The sequence below is a fragment of the Sinocyclocheilus rhinocerous genome, unplaced genomic scaffold (genome assembly GCF_001515625.1).
Source record: "Sinocyclocheilus rhinocerous isolate Xijiao unplaced genomic scaffold, SAMN03320098_v1.1 scaffold192, whole genome shotgun sequence".
Classification (NCBI taxonomy): Eukaryota; Metazoa; Chordata; class Actinopteri; order Cypriniformes; family Cyprinidae; genus Sinocyclocheilus; species Sinocyclocheilus rhinocerous.
Genome location: NW_015627892.1, coordinates 1,369,353 through 1,387,565, shown reverse-complemented (window position 1 = coordinate 1,387,565; position 18,213 = coordinate 1,369,353). Strand labels below are relative to the sequence as shown.

Below are 18,213 nucleotides of genomic sequence, written 5' to 3'. Positions count from 1 at the left end.
GGCCTTTCTTGAGGAGTGGCTTTTTTCTTGCAACCCTCCCATACAATCCACATTTGTGGAGAATTTGTGATATTGTTGTCACATGCACACAATGACCACTCTTTGTCATAAATTCCTGCAACGGCTTCAGAGTTGCTGTAGGACTCTCGGTAGCTTCTCTGCCCAGTTTCCTCCTGGCTCTTTCATCCAGTTTGGAGTGACATCCTGATCCAGGGAGGGTCTGTGTTGTACCAAATACCTTCCACTTCTTAATAATAAACTTCACTGATTGATAAAGCCTTTTTGTATCCATCTCCTGACTTGTGCTGGAGGTCCTGGACATCTTGTTCAGATACATGGCATCGTGGATTCTATCAAATACCAACAGATAAAAAAACGATACCTGACTGCCTCTATTAGAAATCTTATAATGGGCCGTGGTTGGATCTTCCATCAGGACAATGATCCAAAACAAACATCAAAATCAAAAAAAAATGTGTCACTGAGTACAAAATGAAGCTTCTGCCATGGCCGTCCCTGTCCTCTGTAGAAATGAGTGGGGTGAACTGAAGATAAAAAGCACCGACCTGAAGGATCTGGAGAGATTCTGTATGAAGGAATGTTCTGGTCTCTTGTCAGGTGTTCTCCAAACTCACAGGCATTATAGGAGAAAACTCAGAGCTGTTATCTTGGGAATAATTGGGTTGCAATAATGGGTGCCAATAATTGTGGCCAATGTGAACTAGATAAAAACATTTATTTCATGATGAGATTTTCCCTCCACTTTCAATTGTTTTACTTCAATGATAGGTTAGAATTTTGTGAATTTTTGAATAAAAGATCAAAAGGATAAACGATGCAGATTTATCTTTGCTCATATTTACCAAGGGTGCCAATATTAATGGAGGGCTTTTTTTTTTTTTTTTTTTTACATTTAAAGATTTACTGTGATTATAATATAATGACAGTAAGGAAGAACATGTGTTTGTATTAACGGCAGCTGTGATATGGCCTCATTTTAAACCCTCTAGCTGTATATCATCACAAGGAGCAGTTTGGCTGATTGTCAGCATGCATGCTGCTGTTCACAGTGGGTAAAAAGTGCTTTCCTGGTGTTTCCCCAGAGTCTGCAGCAAACATGATCTTTTCATTCACTGAAATCCTTCTATTGAAGAGTCCTGTGAGACTCCACTCCATGACACGGTTATCATCACCCTTCCCTCTCTCTCATTTCCTCTGCCTTCCCATTATTTTCTTACCAACACCTATAATGCTAAAGCACCACAGAAAGAGATGGTCATGGTGACTTCTCAGATCTCGCCCGCCTTTTATGACATTGGTTTTTATCTGAGCGGCCCATTCTCTCCAGTACTCTTTAAAGCTTAGCTGAGACGTTTCTCCATATTCTTCTGCCGAGGAGGTTGCAGAAAGCAAAGGCAAGCTTTTTACACATCTCCTACAAAAGAAAAAAAAGTTCAGCATCTTTCATTACACCCTCGACCCTTTCTGGTTTGAACCGAGGGAAGAATTGAGAGCGAGAGAGAGAGATGGTTGGATCACTTACAGGGTTTTAGTGAGGTCTGGTTTGTCAGAGTGATGATAGAAGCGTCTCAGATGCAGAACCTCGCTTACATGCGAGCAGAGGAAGATTGAGTGCCTGTCTTAGACCAGGCAGCAGCTGTTGTCTTGGAAATATAGCATAACAGTCGGGTTACGGAAGTAAAATATCATTTATTCTCTCCATAGGAAAATGTTTTTAACAAAATATGTAAATCTTTCAAGACAGAACAGCCATGAGCTCTGACGTTAAGTGATGGTATGCGTCTGTAGAAACCATCCTGTAAGTCACAGTGAGTCACTGCTTTATATTTTAAGAAAGAAATGCTTTCATAGCCTAATTCTTTGTAAATAACTACACGATCTATTATTCTGAAGAGAGATTCATTATTTAGAAAAATTGTAATCCTATGTATTTGTATATTCGTTTGAAAATGATATTTTAAAATGCTTTAGTATTTGTAATTGTTATATTTTTAAACTCGTAATCATGTATGTGTATATATATATATATATATATACACACACACACACAAATAAATATGTACAAATATGATTTTAAATATTATATATTTTATAATACCAGTTATGATTGTCATTTGCATTGGTTTATGAAATGAACCTTTAACCCTTTAAACTTTTGCCTTTTTTATAATTTTTATTTTTGGCTTAAAATCAAAGTTTCTGCTGTTCTGATTCATCTCACGAGCTGAATGGCTTTGTTCATTGCTTAGAAATTTTATTAAAGAATTTTTTTTAATCCCTTTTGAGAAAATTAATGGGGACAAATACATTCGGAAGTCACTGTTGAACTCCATACTGCTCTCCTGTCCAATGAGCTATAAGATAATCTTAATCATGCCAATCAGATAGGGTAGGTGAGAGGCCTTAAGTGTTTCTGTCTTTTTTGCGTGAACTTAGCTTGATTTTCCTGTACTGATTCAATTAGTCATAATAGTTTATGCCTCGGGTGGAATTCTTGGCACGTCTGCAGCAGCGTATTTTTAACCTCATTGTGTCTCCTAGGACTGCTTTGATCCACTCTCTCTTTTGCTACAGTGCCACAGATAATTAGAGGTCACTATGCCCATTAACTGAAGTTGGGTGCTCCTTTAAAAATGTATTGTTCCAACTAAAGGACATGCCTAAGGTATTCAAATAAAATATTCATAAAGGGCCATCTGGGAGATAAAGGCCCCTTGATATGGACTGTGTGTGCTTTTTCTCTGGAGAGAGAGCACGCTCTGAGACTTTTATGTATGTGTGAATGGCCTATTCCAGTCCCCTCGCTAATGCAGTGCTGGATCAGGGGTCTTGCTGAAGGAACGTGTGCATGTTTTAAGACTCCACAGTGTTACCTCCTGTCAAACAGTAACTCTCACTCCACTGCTTCGTCCACAGAGCCGCAAGAATGAAAGCTTTTTCAACTCGTATGATAGTTCATGGAAAGTGACAATACTTATATTTTGCATTGTTTATATATTGTTGTTCTAACCTTATGACTTTCCATCTTCTGTGGAACAAAGAAGGAAGAATTTTGTGAATGTCAATTAATTCAAAAGAATTTTTCCAATGCAACAAAAGCATGTAGTGACTTAATATGTGAATTATGGTTTCAAAATCCAAAAAAATCCAAAATCCAAAAAAAGCATCAGAAAAATGCAATACTCCAATATGTGTGCAATATTCCAAAGCTGTACAATAACTTATTGTGAGAAACAAGTCAAGGCAATTTTATTTATATAGTATATTTTATACACAGTGGTAATTCAAAGTGCTTCACATAAAAATGATTTTTTTTTAATGGTAAACATAAAAAGGTTCAAAGAAATAATTAATAAATGCATAAGATAATTGAAAAAAATTATAAATTAATTAATTAAAAAAATAAACATGCCGTTATTAACCTAAAATGTTCCCCTCTCAAATCTTATTTGTCTGATGCATAACACCAGATTTGATTTAAATAAAAACGAATGGCAGTGTTTCTTGTAACCAAACATAATGCAGCAGATTATGTTTTGAGCTGATCTATTTGTTTAACTTTTTTTTAATTGTTTTTTTTTTTTTTTTCAGATCACCTCATGAAAAGAAGAAGAAGAAGGGTTCAAAGTCATCGCACCAATTTAAGGGTTCCTCCTGTTCGCCCTCAGCATCCCCTGACAGAGGCATAGCCATAGCCAGAGTTTCTGCAAGCCCCTCCCCTGCCACAAGCCCCGCCTCCAGCCTGGGGAGGTCCAGGTAAAGGGCATCTCTCTCTGGTCCCATTGCTCAACGATCAGTCAGCGTGAACCTCGCGAGAGAGCCACCCACCTTCTGAAGTTCGGTCTGCTTCAGTCAGAATCATAGATTTCAAGCATATTTTTCCCCACTTTATTGCAATATTCATTTAAGCTTTGCCAAGAGCACTACGTGTGAGACACAAAGACAGTCTGCGCTGTAGCTTTTTGATTTGGAAGTTATAATGGTTTTAGGTATGATTTGACAACTTGACTAATTACTTGTTATATATATATATATATATTTGCAGAGAAATGTCATCAAATAAAGATATTAATGAAGACATTGCATTTTTTTTTTATATTTTATTTATTCACTCATTATATAGGACACTGGAGATTTATCAGGACTACTTTCTGTTCCTGTTCGCCCTCAGCATCCCCGGACAGAGGCATAGCCATAGCCAGAGTTTCTGCAAGCCCCTCCCCTGCCACAAGCCCCGCCTCCAGCCTGGGGAGGTCCAGGTAAAGGGCATCTCTCTCTGGTCCCATTGCTCAACGATCAGTCAGCGTGAACCTCGCGAGAGAGCCACCCACCTTCTGAAGTTCGGTCTGCTTCAGTCAGAATCATAGATTTCAAGCATATTTTTCCCCACTTTATTGCAATATTCATTTAAGCTTTGCCAAGAGCACTACGTGTGAGACACAAAGACAGTCTGCGCTGTAGCTTTTTGATTTGGAAGTTATAATGGTTTTAGGTATGATTTGACAACTTGACTAATTACTTGTTGAACAAAGCATGAAAGCTTCAGATGCTCAAAATCAGCAATGGTGACATTTTGATAAAATGGTTTGACAGCATAATATGCATGAACTGTACAAGAAATGTGTACATTACGGAGAGGTTTTGATTCGAAAACCTGAGAAAACACCACACTGCAAAGGGGGGCTAACTTTTTTGAAAACTTCTCAAGTTCCATCAAAAAGTTGCTCTAAACTCCCTCGGCCTTCAGTTGTTTTTGCTGCTGCTTCTTTACCTCCCACCGTGTGACTCTCTCTAGACTTTGTTTTTATTTGTGCAGTTGTTGTGTTTCTTCCGGATTGGGTGAATATTTCATGTTTTTCTGGTCTGCGGTGGTTACGCACTCACCAGTCGTCATGAATACTGTATTAAGGTGTTTTTCACAAACCGTGTCAATTGGCAGGGCTCTGTCTCTCTGTCACTGTCTCACTTTCACTTTCTTTTTGTTTGTCAAACAGGGATGGCTCTCAGGAGAAAGACAAGCAAGTGTCCTCCACTATTGTCTCTTCGGTGCAAAGCAAAATCACTCAGGTATGCCATTAAGAAATGATTAACTTCCATACAGCAACAAAGATTTTGTGTAAACTAGGGCTTTCACTTGATAATGAAGACATTGCATTTTTTTTTTATATTTTATTTATTCACTCATTATATAGGACACTGGAGATTTATCAGGACTACTTTCTGTGCCACTCTTTGAACAAAAAACATGATTTTTAAAAATGTTTTTTTTCTATGTAAAAATGCTAGACGGCCATACTTGACCAGTCATAATTTATATAATATTAAATATAATATAATTCAGGGCCCATAAACCTTCAAACTTTAGGGATTTTTAAACTTTTTTTCCCCCCAGAACTTTAAAAACAGGTGTCTCAACAAACTTTGCTTTCTAGTTAAAAATTATATGTAGAACATTTTCAGTTCATTTTAATTCTGCTTTCTTAAATGGAAATGTTAATTGGAATTTTACATAAGCATTAAAGCATTATTTTTTATTCTATAGGACATTGAAGAGTTGTCAGAACTACTTTCTGCACCACTCTTTGACCATAAACATTAACTTTTATTATGGTTTTTCTATTTAAATGTGCTAGACGGCCGTAATTTACGATTGTGTTGCATCTTGCTGCTTTTACAGCATCTTTCAGCACCATATTAAAAGTTAAAGTAATTTCATTCTTTTTAAGAATGTGTCTTGACACCCTGCGTTCTTTTCCATTCTTTAGCATTTTAATGCAACGTTCTATGCGAATGCCCCCTTGGACTGATGTTTTCAACTGGAGATTTGATTGTATTTTGTACATTAAGCAGTTTCGGGCCGAATTAATTTGTAAGGTTGAGGTTTCAGAATAAACCTCTAAACGGAACGCTTGAGAAATATCAATACAGTGCTGCCTTGCAAACACTGTAATAAGCTAAAAAACACAAAACGTTCCCTTCCTCTCCAGTTTTAATTCAGCGCCTAAGGGAAAAACAGACTGAAATTGTGTAGCAGAGCTGATGAGACCCTTAGATGCTTAGTAAGGCTTTAATATAGGTAATTTAGAGCCAGACGGTCTCAGTGGTTTGTGTTTGCCGAGCCTTACGTGCTGAAACTGAAAAAATTTGGTTGCATGACCCTGTCGCCAGGGGTGGGTATGTAGGTGTGTGTATGTTTATGGGAGAAAGAGAGCTTGTCGCTATCGCATGCTGATTCAATGCAGCTGTCAGTCCCTGCAGCTCTGTTATAATCTCTGGCCTTGTGCAGCGAAGATGAAATGCAGAGTGCACTTACTTTCCTTCCTTTTGCTTATTGTTAGAGCAGGCGAAAGGTAGGTATGTGTATTTAAAAAAAAAAATGCAGTTGTGTCAGAGGGAAGAGGATGCGAGTAATGCATAATGTAAGATAGACAAAGTACACCATACTGTGTTTCACTTGCAGCCATCTGGTCTTCAACAAAAAGAGAAGTCAGCAGGATAGCAGCCTTTTTATTCGCCCTCTCTGTACTAAAAAAAAGTCCACAGTCTTGACATGATTTCAGATCTTTTGGAAACCTAATTCACTTCCCTTTTCTCCCGGCGCATGAAATCAATTCTGACACCTCAGAACTGGGGCAGGACTTCCAGGGGGCAACATCTTGCAAAAACGAGTTGGCTCTTATTAAAACCAGCAACTGCTGCTTGAAACAATAGAAGCATGGTTCACCATGACAAATAACTACCGGCAGGAACTTCTGCAGGCCTGTGCATGCTTGCATTTCAGTTGCGTGAGGAAGTTCCTTCGTCCCAAGTTACCCCCTCTAGCCAAGGCAACGAAAGCTCTAGGCTACGCGGACCACCCGTAGATCCTGCTGGTAGGGAAGCAGGTTTCAGCTTGGCTCAGTTTGATCCTTTGCCCGTAGCTCTACCTCATGCAACTATATTGGATCCTCCAGAGGAGAATGTTCCAGCGCAGACATGCACATCCCGACTATTGATAGAGGAAGAAGTGCTCTCATGAGGCCCTCCGGTAGAGACTGGCAGGGTTTTTTTACAACCGGCAAATGAAAAAGCTGTAAAATTAAAGGCTGGGGAAGCGTGTTCTCGATCTTAACACAACTCCCCTGGGATTTTACGAACCCTCTATCTTCCTGTCAGACAAACAACAAGGGAGGCTGGTTTATAATTCTCCCTGAGGAACCCAATAGTCTCTTTTTATTTTCTAGTGCACTGTGCTGTCCTCCCCATGTTTAAAATGTTGGTGCTCCTTTCTTATTTGCCACTGTTTAGCATGGGCTGCGTGTGAAGGGTGGCAGGTGACTGATGGTTTGATTAGGAGGGGTTTATGGGTTGCAAAATGCACCCTGGCAGGTTATGAGAGCATTACTGTTGTCGTGTGCAAGATAAGAAACCGAAAAGCATTGCGTTCCCGAGTACCCCCTACTGTGACTCTGGGTGAAAAGACATCTCTTGTACTAACTGATGTGATCATCATGTGGAGGGTCCTCACGTTATAGTAACAACACTAAAATGAGACTGTATCGTAGCTGTGTCTTTCTCACCTAACCTTAGGGCTCTGAATGTTGGAGCAACCTTACACTGAATCCAGTACAAGCTGAAAATTCTAACAAAACATTTTTTATTTTATAAATTGCATCGTGCAAAAATTAAAGAGCAGTCTTACCAATCTGTGAGCTTTCCACACAAGGAACCTTTGAAGAATCCTGGAAATCTCCTAGCCCAAAACCATCTCTAACCAACAACTACTCATGCAGTGCTAGCAAGAAAGTATGAACACCATCACCATCAGGTGATTGTAGATGAGAAGACATCACCTGGATTGGCCTTTTGTATGGAGCCAGATCAGCCTCAAAAAATAATACATTTACAAAACAAAATTCATAAATGCACAGCACAATTTACATTTAAAAAATCTGATTCGTAAATTCAAAACACAATTCATAAATACACAAGTAAAAGCATAAATATTTCCCCAAATGCATCTTACGTAAATAAATGTAAAATGTTTACACAAATATGTATATATCAAGTTCTTGAATTAATTTCCATCACATACAGTATATGAATGATGTTACATGTGTTTATGGATCGTTGAATCTGCATTTGCAAATCGTTCAGTAAGGAGCGTTTTGATTGGGGGATTAAAGGATCACCGCGATTGGCTGAACGGAACATCCTCCAAAAAAAAGATATTTATGAATCTTAACCTGCCAGGAAGGTCTCAAAAATACCGTACACAAATTCAAAGCAGTCCACGCATGTGTGATGATTTGCAAATGCAGATTCAACGATCCATAAATACATGTAACATCATTCATAAATTAATTCAAGAGCTTGATATATACATATTTGTGTAAACATTTTAAATTTATTTAGTTAAGATGCATTTGTGTGAGCATTTGGGGAAATATTTATGCTTTTACTTGTGTATTTATGAATTGTGTTTTGAATTTACGAATCGGATTTTGTAAATGTAAATTGTGCTGTGCATTTACGAATTTTGTTTTGTAAATGTATTATTTTTGACGCTGATCTGGCTCCATATTTTGTGGACACCAGAGGGAAAACGAAAGGGAGAAAGGCCAAAAAGCACCTGTCACTGAACAGTGGAAGCAGAATTGAAGACCCTAAACCACACCTGGGACACCATTCTGAAGCTGGCCTAAAACAGACAGGAGTAAAGGGCCATGAAAAAGACGACTAAATGACAGAGTCAGAACGTTTTTTTTAAAACGTGGGGTGAGTTCAGAGTGATATTGGATGTGAGATTTCAAAATTGCTTTTAAATGGCCTGGGCCTGTGATTGAAGTGCTTGAACTGAAAGTGGGGTGATCCTCTGAACTCTGAAAATGTAGGTACAAATATGGGTTATCTGTTAGATTGGTTAGAGGTCTGGATCCAAATAGCTACAGAGGAAGCAGCCGACTGCAAAAAGCAGTCCTCAGTCCCAATTACGACTAGCTCTTTTTTGGTCATTTGATGTCAGAAAGCAACTCTTAGGTTTCCATCGAGCAAGAGTAGAGTTAGGTGGCCACATTTTCAGATGTCCTCAGACTATAGCCAGCTGTCGTCTCATAATGAGACATAATGAGAGAGCCCTTTATCCCAGCTTAGGGCTGTCACTCTAATGTACTGGACAAACACACTATGATTAGAGAGATATTCTCATTGGTTCTTCGTCTTTTAGCAATGTATATTTGTTCGAGTAGTGTGGGAATTTTAATTGAATTAGTCACACAATACAGAAAGTTGATGTGGAATTTGAAGTGGATTGACAAGAATAGGAATTTTATGCATCCATCCATTTTTAGGTTTATTCTGGATGGCACACAAACCTGGTGGGTGGTGATGTGCAAGATTCCCCAACCCATCCACCTGGATGATGCGACGGCAGCCATAGCCAGAACGCCCGCCCACCACACACCAGCTTACTGGTGGAGAGGAGACAGAGTGATGAAGCCAATCAGTAGATATGGGGATTGTTAGGAGGCCATGATGATCAGAGGCCAATGGGCAAATTTGGCCAGGATGCCGAGGTCACACCTCTACTCTTTTCGAAAGACATCCTGGGATTTTTAATGACCACAGAGAGTCAGGACAAACCGCATAAACACATTTCATTACACCAAATACACAAAATAATGTTCTTTTTAGCAGCATCATATGACCCCTTTAAACTTTATGAAACTATAATGAATTTTCTGCATAGTTAATCTATTGAACCATTTACACAGATATTTTGGGGGGCATTTTTTTATGATTTTGGTTGGCATGTGTACACTTAAAGGCAATAATATGTAGGCTACTACAATAAAGAGGCAACTTAATTTTAACTGGAGAGCAATAAATAAAGTCATTTCATTCAACTTGACAAATGCTCCTCTACTCTTTTCGAAAGACATCCTGGGATTTTTAATGACCACAGAGAGTCAGGACCTCGGTTTTTAACGTCTCATCCGAAGGACGGTGCTTGTTGACAGTATAGTGTCCCCGTGACTATACTGGGGCGTTAGGACCCCACACAGACCACAGGGTGAGCACCCCCTGCTGGCCTCACTAACACCTCTTCCAGCAGCAACCTAGTTTTCCCAGGAGGTCTCCCATCCAGGTACTGACCAGGCTCAGCCCTGCTTAGCTTCAGTGGGTAACCAGTCTTGGGCTACAGGGTGATATGGCTGCCGGCCACTTAAGTGCATATTCATTAAGCAAATGTTTATGCAAGTGCGAAACTGTTAGATCTCTGGTGTCACACTCTCCCTATGGGCTCTTAGCATGCAACTGGCCTTGGGTAAGCTTACCTGAGCCACATAGAATGAGGGGAGGCATTTGAAGAGCAGGAATCCAGCTATTTGCTGATGGCCTTCTCTTCTATAGGATGCCATTAGACATCCGTATGCATATTTAGCACGTTGGATTCTCATGCATACAAAGCCAGAAGCCAATCTGAATTTCAAATTGCGAAAGTTGTCTGCAAGCATATGGATTTGTGTTTTGGTTTTCTTGTCTTGTGTTTATACTATGATTAGTTTCTCTCACAAACTCTCCCAGCTCTGCTCCCCTACGAATACTGTACTAACTTTTTCTCCATTTCTTCTTGCTTGTAGGACCTCATGGCGAAAGTGCGAGCAATGCTTGCTGCCTCCAAAGGCCTTCAGCCGAACGCCTCCTGAGAGAGTTCCACCACATCCAGACAGGATCAGTCTCCAGCTACATCTCGCAAGGCAGCGACAGACTTCTGGCTAACTACTGGACCGCTGTTCGCCTGACAAGCTGCACAATGCTGGACGCTTTTATCCCTTTATGAATGCCTGTTTGGATCTGGCGTTAGATGTTTGTATTTCGCCTCCAGATTAGCATTAGGCATGGAGGTCTGCTTTATTTCGAAGGTGCAGGTGGAACCCAAGCAGGTGAAGAAAGAACGAAACCAGCAGCAGATGGTGGAGCCTCAGTCCTGCTGTGTGTTTTTGCTGTAAAGCAACATGTAGAGAGTATTAAAGGCGTAATTCCTTGGATGCAACTGAGAACGTTCTTTCCTTTGTAATGTTGTGTCTGCCAGAAGGACACCGTTATATCCTTCTGTGAAGGATAATGCTGTTTATTTCTCTCCTGTCTCCTTTTTTCCTCTCTGTCTCTGAGCTCTTTTCGACATAAAGTTGTCAGCTTTCTCGGTTGTTTTTTTTTTTTCTTTGAATATGTGGCCTTCAGTTTTTGATTTCTAAGTTTGTACAGGCCTAATTTTGGAGCTACTTTGGAAAACCATCAATAAAGTTTGAATTATGGAACATGAGTGTGGTTGCCTTACTTTCCGCAAGTTAAATCTCGTCATCTTCGCCTCTTGCTCCGTCTTTTTTTAATTTCCTGCACCTGCGAGCTCTGGCCTTTCGACCGTCGGCGCATGTACTGCATCCCAGCATGCACTCTGCATGATAATTAGGCCCCATGTTCTGCTGAAGAGTCCATATGAGTGGGGTTCTCAAGAGAGGGAGAGAGCGAACGGTGGGAATCATGGTCCATTTTAAGTTAGCCTTTAATCTTGTGGCAGTTCAGCCAGCAGAAGCAATACGGGGAGTCTCATTTGGTCCTGCAAGAGAGCAAAATGGACTGGTTAGAGACCCCTGGAGCAGGTCGGTCTCATCCAAACCCATATTTACACTCACTACAAACTCTCTTGACATGGAGAACTTAACGCTTTCCCATGTTCAGATTATGTTAAGTCCAATTCTAGTGGGGTTTTCCTGGAAAAGGGCACAGAGGAACCGTTTTTTGCCAAAAATAAATTTAAAATGTCCATCTGGCGTGCTTTTTTTGATCATCGTTTTCATTGTTCACTCTGTCCTGTATGTTCAGCTAAACCTGCACAATTTAATCAAGGCACTTCATTTACTCAAGTCATTTTTGATTTGCATTATATCAAAAAATGTTATCGTTTGTAAATTGATGCTTAAATGTTCCATAATTGCACCAATCGCAATAATCATAATGCTACGTGCTTTTGAAAAGGCCAGCTTTGAACTAGACTTAATAGTAGACCCTGCATTTTTATTACTCTTATGTTTGAATTGTAACAATTCTCATTGCACAGTTGTTTGGATCTTATGGATTTTATTTATTTTTTTATTTTTTTGCAATTTTTTTTTTTTTGCTTTCATGTATTTTTGGTCAGTAACGAAGCACATGACATTATGAAAAAATATATTAAAGTAATATTTTAATTATTATTACATTACTATGTAGCAAAAAAAAATCAATAATTGTTATTTATTAATATTTTGTCTATTTTTTATAAATATGTATTTAATTATTAGTAGTAGTAGTAGCAGTAGTAGTATATAATGTGTCTTCATTTCAATAGGCTTGAAAAAGCCAAGTGTTTCTAAAAATGAAATTCATGCTTTACAAAGGCTTTGTTGTGAACTGAACCTGTGTTAAGTGAGCCATTCACTTTGAAACAGACCTGAATGTCTATTCCTGATGGCCTTCTTCCCTTCTAGATTTCCATTATTCTGTTTATGATTTTTATCCTTTTATCAAATTCATTACACACTGAGTCTTGGAAATAAAAGGCTTTGCTAGAGTTGCAGTTTAGTTTGTCGCTGTTTGCTGGAGTACAATATTTCATTGCGACACGGTTGTTAAGGGCAATTTTCAGGCCAGGTCTTTATAGGCAATTAACTAATTATAATCATTAAATGGAACCGTATTAGCTGGATTGAAAACGAAGGTACCATCTCTGGAGGGCTGTTTTTGGCATCGACACTGACCTGTTGTCAGAGCCGGTACACAGAAGATGGGTCGTGAATGAGGCTCCTTGCAGGCTGGTAAATCTTTTTTTCTTTCTCGCCCGAGAGTCTGTGTTCATCATTACACACCAGCAATCTGCTCAGCCAAAGCGAGTAAACACATAGCTCATTTTTGGCCAAGGCTTCACTCATTCCAGGCTTGTAATAGCCGCAATATTCCCTCCAATAACTGGATTGCCTCGTATAGCATTAAATAATGGATTTATATGCAATTAAATGCACCTCATAACATCGATTTGATTCCGAAGGGCTGCATTCAAGGTTTCGCCCACTCACGCTGTCTGAGTTTTTGTGTATGACAAATAGAATGGCTGTGTGGTACCAAGAAGTCACTTACAGGGCAGAATGCAGAGGCCAGGTGATTTGCTAACTTTATAAGATTTGAGAACTACTGGCTTCAGTCTGGTCCAGTGAAATGCTGAAAGGAACTGCCTCCTGCAGGGAGAAGGTTTGTTGATTTATCAATTGATCTTTTGGTGACTTTTTTGCAAATTCAAAGGAAAGTACATGCAAAATTTACTATCTAAAGTCAAATTAACTTGGGTTGAGAATGACGTTTCATGGCCTGTTCTTAAAGGGGTCATATGATGCTGCTAAAAAGAACATTATTTTGTGTATTTGGTGTAATGAAATGTGTTTAAGGTTCAAAAAACACATTATTTACCACATACTGTACATTATTGTTTCTCCTCTATGCCCCGCCTTTTTGATTTTTACAAAGCTCATCGTTCTGAAAAGCGAGGTGTGCTCTGATTGGCCAGCTATCCAGTGCGTTGTGATTGGCCGAATACCTCAAGCGTGAGACGGGAATGTTACGCCCCTCACCATACTGTTGATGCCGTGTCCGGCCGGAGCGACGAGACATAAACATTAAAACCCATTACAAACGAGGCATTTGTTGCATCCAGTGGGGACATAATTACTGATTATAATGACTTATACTGTCTTTTTCATAAAACATAACACATAAAACTCTGTCTTCATTTGTGATCAGAGAAATGACAAACAACAAGTGCTACTCTACTGCCCAAAACTCGCGTTTGAATCATCAGTGGCAACGAAAAACACAGCGGCCTAGCGTGAGCGAAAGCCCTGGCTTAGCGTGAGCTGAAGCCGGGCAAGAGTGAGCTGAGGCGGCGGGGTCGAGAACGGCGGTCCCGGTGAAGGAGCGGTGAAAACGGTGAAAGCTGATCCGGCGATCCACAGCGCAAAGTTGTAGTATTTCCTCAGCAACCAGCACGGATCGGCTCCAGGCATGACGAAGCAGATATCGTCCTCTTTTGGAAGACCAAACAAAGTAGTTTCGCTTTCACAACGAAGCACACAGCGTCTTTATAACATGGCGGCGGCAACAAGAAAACTACAGCGAGAATAAAAGTTCCACCTTCTTTCTTTGCGTGAACATTTGGGCGGCGTTATGCAAATCTTCCCACATAGCGACGTAGACGTGGGGGCGTGTTAGAACGAGCCGTTTTAGGTAGGCGTGGCTGACTCTTAACTTTTATAAAGAATATCTCTTTGGATTTTAGACTTTAGTCTTTGCAACTTTACAGATCTTCTTTATGCACCAAGAGCTTGTAACACTCCAAAGAGAAAGGAAAAATTGAAATCGCAACATATGACCCCTTTAAGTTTTATTTCCCTTTGCTATAGGGTTGACCATACGTGCCCATTTTCCCGGACACGTCCTGGCCAGGATTTCTATATTGCCTAAAATATCCAAGTTTGGGCTTTGTTTGCGTTGCGCAGACCGATCGGTGTTATGACATCAAAATACCGTGAGAGCTATAGAGAGCAGACGGCTCCCATACTTTAGAATCAGACTCACGGTACTGTCATACAACAATCGGTCTGTGCAGCACTGCTTCAAGTCGAACTTACCTAATTTACGTGTATTCACTTCCAGGAAATCTCTAATATGGATAAGGAATCCAGCTATCGTAGCCAAAGCAATCTCTGCTGTAGCTAAGCTGAGTAAAAAAAAAAAAACCGTTTGGACTGATGAAACGGGAAGACAATAAACACACGATTGCGACAATATAAAGTTTGTGTGTGCTTTTCAAGTCATCTCCAGGTAATAAAAAGCATCTGAATAATGCAGTGCTTATTGTCATAGCATTTGTTACAGTTGGCTATAGAAACTATAAAATACATGAAATATAACAATGGAAAAAATGTTTGTATATAAACAAATCATAAATTTGTCATTAGGAAAATATAGAAAAAAATATTATAGACTACAAATTATTGGTTATTGTCCAACAGTGTATTTGATTTCTCAGCCAATTATAAGTAAGAGATAGGAAAATAATAATATTAATAATAATAATAAAACCTGTCAATTAGACCAAAAAAAAAAGTATTATTATATTTGACATTTCTGTCCCCCTCACTTCTGAAATTAAGGCTACACCCCTGGGTCAGGGTTCAAAAATAGGAGTAGAACTGCACAATTCTGGACAAATGGAGAATCACATTTTTCTTTTTTTCTCTCAAATAGAGATCATGATTCTCCCATGATTCTGAACAGACAACTAAACAAAATAGCATGCAATTTACTAGAGGTTCTGACAAAATGTTAATTGCTGCTGTCTATTTTTTTTTTTTCTTTGAATTATTTATTGCAAAATCTGCACCTTCGTTCATCTTCGGAACACAAATTAAGATATTTTTGATGGAATCTGAGAGCTCTCTGACCCTGCATAGACAGCAACGCAACTGAAATGTTCCCAAGTCCAGAAACGTAGCAAGGAGATCTGTAAAATAATCCATGTGACATCAGTGGTTCATCCGCAATTATACGAAGCTGCGAGAATACTTTTTGTGCGCAAAAGAAAAAAAACAATGTATGCTGTTCTGTGTCAGCTGCATCACGCCGGATCTGTTTCCTACGTTGTTGTGATTTGATCTGAATGGAAACATATACATGTATAGCATATCTGTGTGACGCAGCTGACACAGAACAGCATACGCTGTTTACGTCCAGAGGATACTCTCCAAAATGGCACCAGGGTGATGCGGAGGAGACGAATTGTTGAATAAAGTGTTTTTTTGTTTTTTTCGCGCAAAAAGTATTCTCGTAGCTTTGTTTAATTGTGGTTGAACCACTGATGTCACATGGATTATTTTACTGATGTCCTTACTACGTTTCTGGACTTGGGAACATTTCAGTTGCATTGCTGTCTATGCAGGGTCAGACAGCTCTCAGATTCCATCAAAAATATCTCAATTTGTGTTCCGAAGATGAACGAAGGTCTTACGGGTTTGAAATGACATGAGGGTGAGTAATTAATGACAGAATTTACATTTTTGGGTGAACTATCCCTTTAAGTGACAGTGTGCAAATACTACTGGCTCATTTTGGGGTGAACTAAATATGCAAGACTAGATTTACATATCACTGTTTATAACAACATCCTTTGCTGGGCTGCTAGAATGAAAGGAGTCGTGCGGCGACATGTTGGAAATCCACGCTGGACTCAATTGAGTATGTAAAATAAAAAATCCAGAAGCATGTGTGAGTTTGAGAGCTTTTGATTCTCTTGATGTGGTTATTCAGCAGTGGGTTGTTGCGCTTTTCAAAGTTGTGGCCTGAACTCCTTTAACAGCTTTGCTGTTTCCCACAAGGGGAAAAAAATCTCAACCAGCTGTGATATATCCTGAATATTACGAAATAGAGAGGCCTTTTTGGAAGTGCAGATAAATTTTCTGAGCGGAAAAGAATATACATGAAAACCCTTACCCTCAAAGGCATCATTTTATGTTATGTAGGAGTTTTGTTACTTTTGGGACTTTAATGTGGTAATTGAGATGTTTTCTCTCCCTATATGCCTTCCTACAAAATGTGATAGGAGGGATATGTGATGCACAGAGATGGCAATTTCTACGTCTGCTTCATTTGTGAACCCAAATGAAATGCATAACATTAGAAAGAATAAAATGGACAATTGGTATAAGAAGTTTGAAGGTCGACTGACCAAATGCTTATTTTTTTCAGCTGAGCTTTCTTTTAATCCAGCGCCACTGTTAGTCTTCATCACTTCTACTGTTTACCATATTCAAGGTGTCCTGATTAAAGTGTTGCAGACTGTCTTAAGTCTCACACTTGTCCTTCAAGTGTCAATTCTATCCCACACAGCCTCAGGAAATGGGTTGTGTTATCTCTCCTGTGGCGATACCATGTGATCACTCTAGCTGGGCTGTCTGCTGATTTATCCAGCAGATGTGAGATGATATCACCGCCTTCCAGTATAAGGTTACAATTTCATTTAGTTTTGTTGCATGAATACAGACTTTTGTTTTAGTATAACATCTTATCTGTCTTCAGTGAAAAATGATGAACAAAATGATTTAAGAATTTTTGGGTGAACGCAGACAAAGTAATTCAAATCGTTCATAAACAAAACATCATTATGAATGGAGTTGTGCTTCTAAATCGCAACAGGTGTAGCCTAGTTCTTGCGCACGTTAGAACGCAGCGTGCCAAAGACGTGCACAGGTAAGAAATGGTGGCTGCCGCGCTCTCACTGTTCCGTTTCTAAAGGTTGACATCTCCACTGTATTGTTTGCCAGTTTACTACTAGGCTACTACTTAGTTGTAGTAGTAGTAGTATGTGACACGTTAAGATTCAGCATTGCTGGCAAAAATGTATGTTGCTCGTTGAGTGCTCGATTATTAAATATGACTATGCCTATCCCTGTCTTTCTACATTTATAATGGGTTTTTGAAAACCTGAGATGCATTGTAGCTGTTAATAATATCTCTTGAGATGCTGTTCACTGGTTTGATTCTTTAGCGTTCTCTATTCTCTGCTTTCAGTACCATCTCAATTTCTCTACCAGTCTTTCTTGAGGCCATCTTAAGGGCTCCTTGCTACCTACTAAGTCAAGCCAGCTTGTCTTTTGTGGTGTCGAGACAGTGGTTTGTGGGGTCGAGGGAGAATAAAGAGTATTTTATCAAAGCCATTGACTGAAATGTTTCAATGGACATTTGCAAGTCAAATAGTCTGTGGGATCAATGGGCTTGACGAGCAGGAATCTTGAGAAATGTTTAACTGCTTTATTCGGATGCATTATACCTCTGCCTCATGTTATATCAATGAGTTTGGTTTGATGCATCAATTAGAGAGTTATTTATAAAATTAGAAATGAAGCCTTGATTCTCACACATGCAGAGACATGGCATTGTGTTTAAGTAAGTGTGTCCCCAAGGTCCGTCACCTCACAAAGGGTTGATTCAAGTGGGGAGGCTTCATAAATCCTTGTAAATCCACTCCTGGCCTTGAGAATTTCCGCTCATTTTTTTTTAAACACCTGAAACATTGTTGGATGAAACATCTGGATGAAGTAGCTCTCCTCTAAGTGCTATATTTCC

General features: G+C 39.4%; 1 protein-coding gene across 2 annotated transcripts in view; it reads left to right on the top strand.

Annotated features, from left to right (window-relative positions):
- sfswap (splicing factor SWAP) overlaps positions 1 to 11,305 on the top strand; it is a 121,013-nt gene extending 109,708 nt beyond the window's left edge. Inside the window, exons 16-19 of one of the 2 annotated variants that reach the window (XM_016548269.1) lie at positions 3,613 to 3,704; positions 4,208 to 4,280; positions 5,016 to 5,088; positions 10,644 to 11,305. In XM_016548269.1, the coding sequence (XP_016403755.1) occupies positions 3,613 to 3,704; positions 4,208 to 4,280; positions 5,016 to 5,088; positions 10,644 to 10,709 (304 nt within the window). In that variant the 3' untranslated portion in view covers positions 10,710 to 11,305. Of the gene's footprint in view, positions 1 to 3,612; positions 3,778 to 4,207; positions 4,281 to 5,015; positions 5,089 to 10,643 lie in introns of both variants that reach the window. The other variant, XM_016548270.1, reaches the window with a different exon arrangement.
- Positions 11,306 to 18,213: the final 6,908 nt, after the last annotated feature.